At 31.7% G+C, this 8,153-nt stretch overlaps 2 protein-coding genes across 2 annotated transcripts; one reads left to right on the top strand and one right to left on the bottom strand.

The window, feature by feature from the left end:
• The first annotated feature begins 3,278 nt into the window (after window positions 1-3,278).
• LOC131606324 (laccase-7) lies at window positions 3,279-6,675 on the top strand. Its single transcript, XM_058878573.1, has 7 exons — window positions 3,279-3,434; window positions 3,589-3,740; window positions 4,665-4,909; window positions 4,998-5,126; window positions 5,262-5,651; window positions 5,741-6,316; window positions 6,418-6,675. The coding sequence occupies exons 1-7, from the start codon at window positions 3,339-3,341 to the stop codon at window positions 6,546-6,548; spliced, it is 1,719 nt and encodes a 572-aa protein (XP_058734556.1). The 5' UTR covers window positions 3,279-3,338; the 3' UTR covers window positions 6,549-6,675.
• LOC131604268 (uncharacterized) lies at window positions 6,644-7,716 on the bottom strand. The gene is made up of 2 exons (XM_058876720.1): window positions 7,065-7,716; window positions 6,644-6,672 (listed from the first exon to the last, which is right to left on the bottom strand). The coding sequence occupies exons 1-2, from the start codon at window positions 7,714-7,716 to the stop codon at window positions 6,644-6,646; spliced, it is 681 nt and encodes a 226-aa protein (XP_058732703.1).
• Window positions 7,717-8,153: the final 437 nt, after the last annotated feature.

Below are 8,153 nucleotides of genomic sequence, written 5' to 3'. Positions count from 1 at the left end.
GATGTAACTTGAAATGGCTTGAGTGAGGACTTTGATTGAGAATTTCTTCCCATCATGGGAAATGTGGGATAAGATGCTTATTGGGAAGAAAAAGTCAGGTTCAGTAGCAAATTCATGCCTCCTTAGGAAACAGGGATTCCTCGGTCCTCCATTAGAATATTTGTTGGCCTAAGTTTCAATCTTTCCTCATGTGGGTTAGTCAAGAAATTCACAAGCACCTCTTTTTCACAGATATTTTGTGCCACTGGGATATATCAAATTAGACATCCCTAACAAAGTCACATTGGTATTTAAAGTCTAGAAGCTCCCTACAATAAATCAGTTGTTCCCTAAATGTATCCTAGCATGCCTTATAGTAAACAAAGCAAAATTCGTCAACAAGAAATAAGAGAATCATAATGCAATATTTAAGAATAGTATGAAATTCTATGGAGGACATATGTTAGCCTAGTCCAGAAATAGGAATAGTAAGGAGAAAATTTGAGCACGTGTTGCTTGCACACAATCAAAAATTATTTTATGTCTTATGGTCATGTCAAATTCTACATCCATGTCCTGAATACTTTTACTTAAAAGGGCGTTTGCCAAAATATAGATTTAGGAGGGACAATGTCCTTTCTAGTAAGATTGATAAGGTAAAAATATGGAATTGCCACACTAAGACCATTCAAAGCTCTATAGAAATCAACTCAAGAGCCATAGTCGCTCTCTTCATGGATAACCCCTCAATAAAGCCTTCATCTCAACTAACAACCCCTTTAAGAAACTTCATCTTGGATATCAGCCTCCCAATTTCTGAAGGGAACAACTCCTCATAAAGTTTACTATAATCACACAAAGGCCAACAGATCTCAGTTTTGCAAATATTCAATTCAAGATCTAATCTTTGATCCATCTCTAAGTTGATATCAAGGGTTCTGGCCACCTCCTTTGAATTCTCTGTGATGATCATATCATGAAGACACTTGACATGGAGAAAATAATTACAATTATTTGTGATTTGATCAATAAATGGATGAAATACAAGATTAAAAAAGAGCGGCCCTGACTGGTCACCTTGTTGCACTCTAGTGATTACATAATATGATCATGCCCAAGTTATAACCTTGTTTCCTAACCATAAGGAAATTCAACCCACGAGTAAACAGATGGGCATTTCACCCCCATCTATCACAATATAGATGATCAATATAGTAGGTTGAAAGCATTCATGAAATCTACTATGAGCATAGTCAAGGAGCCGTTTCTATGTTACTTGTTCAAAATGGCCTCAACAACACCCGATAGCCCGACCCAAAGTTGGAAGTCATTGAGATATCTTGCCATATCTTTACTTACCCCCTTCATTGTAACCTTAGATACCAACAACCTCCAAATAGAGCCCACAACAATTGGTTGTATTCCACTATTAGGGTTTAATAACAACGTCAATGGTACAAGGCAATAAACTCTACCAAACTCATTGGGCATCTCCCTCTCATCCATATGTTAACAACTGGAGTGATTGCACATAACAGATCTATATACATAGCTTAACCTTCTCCACACAGTGCGTCTAATATATGTTATGCTCGCAAGCTATCTCTACCACATGAACTCCATTTAGAAAATGATTTAATGCACCTGAAGATAATATCAACTTCAACCACTAGACAAGCTTTGAAGAACAAGGTGGTAGAAAATGGAGGAGGTGGTTTGTACGAGTGTTTAACCTGCAAAACCTTATTGTATGTGCATTATAGGGGGGCACTCTGAATGATTCCAACACTTCCACAATCATTGTGAAGTAGCCATTTGCAATCTTATGTACGAAAGTATTGCTTGACATTAGAGATCATATTTGTATCTTTCTCCTTAATATGAGCTCTCCCATGACCTAAATTATCTTGCTTAGAAAAGTCCAACAAACTATCAACTAACTTGGCAAGACAATATGCATCTCTCCAAATTAGCACTTCAAAATATAATATTGTTGCAAGGACTTCTGATTCTCATACATCTAATCCCACCTATTCTTAGGCTTGGCCTTCTAAAAAGTGCAACGAAAAAGAAGTAACAATCGAACTCAAACACCCACATATATCGGCTCAACAACCACCTTATAAAAAACACATTCAATACTTGAAAGAAAGCAAGACGACACCTAAGTATACTCTTCATATGCAAGATAGGCGTTGTGAAGATTCTCTTCTAATTTATTATTAATATATATATATATATATATATATATATATATATATATATATATATATATATATATATATATATATATATATATATATATATATATATATATATATATATATATATATATATATATATATATATATATAGGGAATGTATCAAGTAGGAGGGTTTTTAAATAAGAGATAAGAGGATTCAATGCTAACCATTGGATTAATCAAGAGAGAGAAATAATAATTATATTAATATTTTAATAAATAATTTAATTCTCTCTCTTGATTAATCCAATGATTAGCATTGAATCCTCTTATCTCTTATTTAAAAATTCCTCCTACTTGATACATCCCCTATATATATATATATATATATATATATATATATATATATATATACTCACATAATAATATTAAATTATAATAAATCAACAATTTAAAAAAAATTAAATTATATAATCATTAAATTAGTTATTTAATAGAATATTCCAACAATACCAAAATCCAAAAGAATACCAAAATCGCAAAATACAATTAAGTTTGCAATTTATAATATTGTATTTTGACTTTCATAACAAAGACATATTATTATCTTTTTGACAAAATATCCATATTAACTAGTATTAACCCCACTCAAACACGTAATCAATATAGTATATACAATGTACACAACCAAATACCAACTTGCTATTTTCTAATAACTAATCAATCTTTTAACTACTACGACAATAGTAAATGTTCACAAATCTTACAACAACCAATTAAAATGCAACATCATATTGATTTTAGCATAACAATAAATATATGATATGGGTCCATTTTTCTAAGTCAAAACTTAGAACCAATTTGTATTCAAAATTTCCGATTTTGGTTAAATTTACAAGCTATTGACAATTTTTTTTTATATTTTATTCTTCCTTGCGGACATTTTTTACATTCATATTAATATGTGATAACGAAATTTGCATCCTACTCTTAACCCAACGAAAATTCAAAGTTTTTATTTTATTATAGCACACAACACAAACCTAATACACGTTATCAAGAAAATGTCAAATATGAGGGGTTATACTTTTTTCTCTCTATATATATATATAATTTGGAAATGAAGATAACATAGACAAAACATTCACATTTCTTCATTCATTAAACTTAACAAATATGACACGATTTATGTTTTCTCTTGCATGGTCTTTTGTTCTTCTTCTGTCAGCTTCTTCATTAGCTTCTGCTGCTATTGTGGAGCAAACTTTCAATGTAAATACTAATAAGTTTCTTTCTTCCATACTTAGCCTCTATGCATGAAAAATATAATATAAAATATTTATTTAATCGTATGTTAAACTATATAATTTTGAATTTATTGTATCATGATATTAACTTAGGTTATTTTAATTATGATTTGATGCAGGTTGAGGATGTTACTGTTCAACGTTTGTGCCGTCCACAAGTGATCACAGCTGTGAATGGAAGCTTGCCAGGTCCAACACTTTATGCTCGAGAGGGTGACACTGTTATCATTCATCTTGTCAATAAATCACCATACAATATGACTATTCATTGGTAACATATTTCTCTTCTTCTTAGTCTTGATAAAAATATTATAGAAAATAAATTATCATACATGATTTGAATGCAAGAATATTTAATTATCATTGTTGACTAATTCGTTACATGTTTCATATATATTTTTTTCACATTCATACTTACACGGTGTATATATTATTGACTTTTTATTAGTCTGTTTAAGAATTCATATATAATTTATATAATTTAATAAATAGGTATTGTTATGGATGAAAACAAAATTTATTTTGTAGTTTCTTATTTAATTCCACTTTTAAAAATAAATTATTTACATTTATGAAGAAAAAGAAGATAAATATTATTTTAAATAGACTCTAATGGTATATTTTTGGCTCTAAAGGTTGATTGACCATTACTTTTTATAATAAAACTAACAGTGTGTTAAATAATATTTTTCATTACAAAAGTATCAAAAAGTGATATTTTACTAATTTTAGTATTAAAAAGTTAGTTGTAAGTAATGAAAAATAACTATAATATTTTACTGAAATTTACTTACAGTGATAAGATACACCTTTGAGCTAAGTCTTAAAGTTTGGTAAGAAACTAAAAAAATCTTTGACTTTTTATTGCCAAACAAAATTTGACATAAAAATTGTTTAAGAGTGTTTTAAAGGGCTGAGACTTTATGGGCAAGAAAGAAATAAAACTTAAACAAGATAAATTTAAATATATATATATATATATATATATATATATATATATATATATATATATATATATATATATATATATATATATATATAAATAAAATAAACAAAGATTAAGTTACTTAATTTTATCAAAAAAAATATATAAAATCATTTCATTTTAACAAGTATAATATTTTGCTCTAATGATATGGGTGGAATTTTTATTTTATAAATAATTATAAATTTGGTTACATTTTACAATGTGCAGGCATGGAGTCACACAATTTTTAACTCCTTGGGCAGATGGTCCAGAGTATATAACTCAATGTCCAGTTCCACCAGGTGGAAATTATACATACAAATTCAACATAATAGCACAAGAAGGAACACTTTGGTGGCATGCTCACACTTCTTACCTACGTGCTACTGTCCATGGTGCCATTGTCATTAAGCCACGACTAGGACGTTTGTACCCCTTTCCTAGGGTTTATCAAGAAGTCCCCATATTGCTTGGTACTCATTTTTTTTCTTTTGTTTTCTCTATATATAGACACTTTGATTTTCATCTTGAGAAATAATCATAATACAAATATAATTGCAGGAGAATGGTGGAGTGCTAATGTTGTAGAAGTTGAGAGAAATGCAACCGATACCGGTAACTCCCCACAAGAATCAAATGCGACCTCAATTAATGGCTTTCTTGGTGATTTGTATAATTGTACTCAAGAACGTAAGTTTTTATTAGTCGTTATCGATTTCAGTGCATGTTCAAATTATATATCTGTCAGAAAAATACTTGCATGAAAACGAACATAACATATAACTTTTACTAACAACCAATAACATTTTTTTATTTATATTTCAGCGATTTACAAGCTCAAAGTGAAACGAGGAAAAACCTACTTACTACGTATTATCAACGCTGCACTCGAGGAACAACATTTCTTTAAGATAGCAAACCATAACTTCACAGTTGTGGCTTTGGATGCTGTCTACACAAACCAATATGAAACAGATGTTGTTGTGATCTCGCCCGGTCAAACCGTCGATGTTCTCTTAAAAACCAATCAAGCTGTTGGTTCTTATTACATGGTTGCCACACCATATCGTTCCTCAAATGTCAGAACCGCAAACTTAACTACTAGAGGAATTGTTGTTTACGATGGTGCCAACGTAACACGAACACCTATAATGCCGATTTTACCTGATTCACATGATACCGCAACGGCTCACAAGTTTTACACCAACATTACAGGTATGATAAATAACTATATATATTGATCTGTTTATATTTAGGATTTAAGGTTTAGGGTTTATATTTAAACAGTTTGTTTGTATAAACAGGGTTGACAAGTGGTCGGCATTGGGTTCCGGTTCCACGCAAAGTCGATGAACATATGTTCATTACATTTGGAATTGGTTTAGAAGAATGCATCAATCCAGGACCGGGTCGTTGTCAAGCGTTTAACTCGCGACTTTCCGCTAACATGAATAATGAATCCTTTGTTCTTCCAGAGGGAAGAGGTGCCTCATTATTGGAAGCATCTTACAAAAATATTAGTGGTGTGTACACCAAGAATTTTCCAGATAATCCACCATTTGAGTTCAATTATACTGACCCTAACTTGCTTACACTTAATGGTACTGCTATTGCATTTGCACCAAAATCCACAAAAGTGAAGACATTAAAATGGAATTCAACACTTCAGATTGTGTATCAAAATACAGCTATTTTGGGAATAGAGAATCATCCTATTCATATTCATGGCTTTAATTTCCATATTTTAGCTCAAGGTTTTGGGAATTATAATGCAACTAGAGATGAACCAAAGTTTAATTTGGTTGATCCTCAAATGCGTAACACTGTTGCTGTGCCAGTTGGAGGATGGGCTGTTCTTAGATTTCAAGCAAATAATCCAGGTTGGTTTAATTTAATTTAAATTATAAATTTCAAATTTCAAATTTAGATTAATTACATATGAATTATGATTAATTTATCTTCTACTTTGAACATTATGTAGGTGTTTGGTTTGTACATTGTCATTTGGAAAATCATTTGCCATGGGGATTAGCAATGGCTTTTGAGGTTGAGAATGGACCTACTCCTGAAACTAGGGTGCCTCCTCCACCGGCTAATCTTCCCAAGTGTTGAGTGCATTAAAAAGTAAAGAATTAGTTTTGTTACTATAATAATCCTAATATAATTTGTTTGATTAATAAAAATGTAATAAAAGTGAAAAGGTTAGTCTATTCTTTCAAAATAGCTACCTCATAGTCTAGATCATATCATGTAAACAATACTTATTGAGTTAGTATCATGAATAAATTATTTTTTAATTTATATTATAAGAAATATATTATAAGAAATGCTATGAGTGTAATATGGTTTTTTATTGATGACACCTATTGAGTTAGATGTCGTAAACATCCTTACAGTGGTGGAGCCATAAATTTTATATAGCCTGGGCAAAAAATTTAACTGAACGTTACATGTGACAATATATAAATAATCATAAAGTGTGCTACATAAGAGAGATGAAACCTCACCTACGAATAGTGTGCTAAATAAAATTAACAGGTAAATGCCCTCTCCGAGACTTCTTTGCGGTGAATGTTCGAATAATATCAACATCTTTAAGTGACTTGAATATCTCCGGCTCGGTGTAACATATCATCAAGTCATTGAACCAAACATCGTTGATCTTGTTGCGCAAATTAGACTTGATAATCTTCATTGCTGAAAAAGCTCTTTCAACGGATGCTGTCGACACCGGCAATATCAAAGTCAACTCAATGAGCTTGTAAACCAATGGAAATACCAAATATTTATCAGTTTGAACCATCTTCATAGCCAAACTTTGAACATCTTCACAAGAAGTAAAAGAAGCATGCCTTTTTAGTTGATGTACATAAGTCTCAAGTTGCTCCCTTATTGTTCCACGGTCATCATCAGAAAAGTCTGCATGATAAATATTAGCAAGACGAGCAAGCTTATCAACATCAAACTTGGAAAAAGAGTTCTTGGGGTCAAGACATGAGAAGCAATCCAGCACAACGTTACTTCCTTCACAAAACCAGTGATTCATCTCCACACATATTTTGTCAATAGCAACATAAAAAATCTCTGCACGGTAATGGTGAAGATTAGTGACAGTCCTCCCTTCTCTTCTTGAACGTCCCAGAACCGGTATTTCTTCATCCATATTTGGCACCGGAATACTTTGAGCAAAACAAAATTTTTGGACATCACTAAATAAATCATTCCAACCACTCTCTCTCAATATAGCCAATCGAGCTTTAACATCATCAACTAATTCCATAGCAAGCACAATATTAAGATCTTTTGTTTGCAAGATTTTTGAAAGTTCATTAGTGATACCAAACAACTTTAACATAAGCTTCAAAATGAAAGCAAATTTAAAGCTCTCCATTTTTTCTATTAAACCCGCCGCTTGAGTGGTCCACGTCCATCTTCATCAACAATACTAAGCACCTCTAACACGGAGGACCACATCTGATCCAAACGAATCAAGGTAGTATAATGTGAACCCCATCTAGTATCTAGCGAGACTAGATGATTGGTGCAAGCCCTTTCCTTGAGATATCTCACCACTCTCAAGTTTATTCAAAATATCTTGGTGTTGTGCCTCCTTCAAAGCACCCTTTCTCTTGCAAGATGCACTTGTTGTGGTTACAATCAAGGAGATGTACTCAAAGAAATCATGAATAGATGAGCAACTACTAGCAACGGACACAA

This window comes from Vicia villosa, linkage group LG5, assembly GCF_029867415.1.
Source record: "Vicia villosa cultivar HV-30 ecotype Madison, WI linkage group LG5, Vvil1.0, whole genome shotgun sequence".
NCBI classification, from domain to species: domain Eukaryota; kingdom Viridiplantae; phylum Streptophyta; class Magnoliopsida; order Fabales; family Fabaceae; genus Vicia; species Vicia villosa.
The sequence above is the reverse complement of the archived record's forward strand: the minus strand, read 5'-3'. Positions and strand labels throughout refer to the sequence as shown.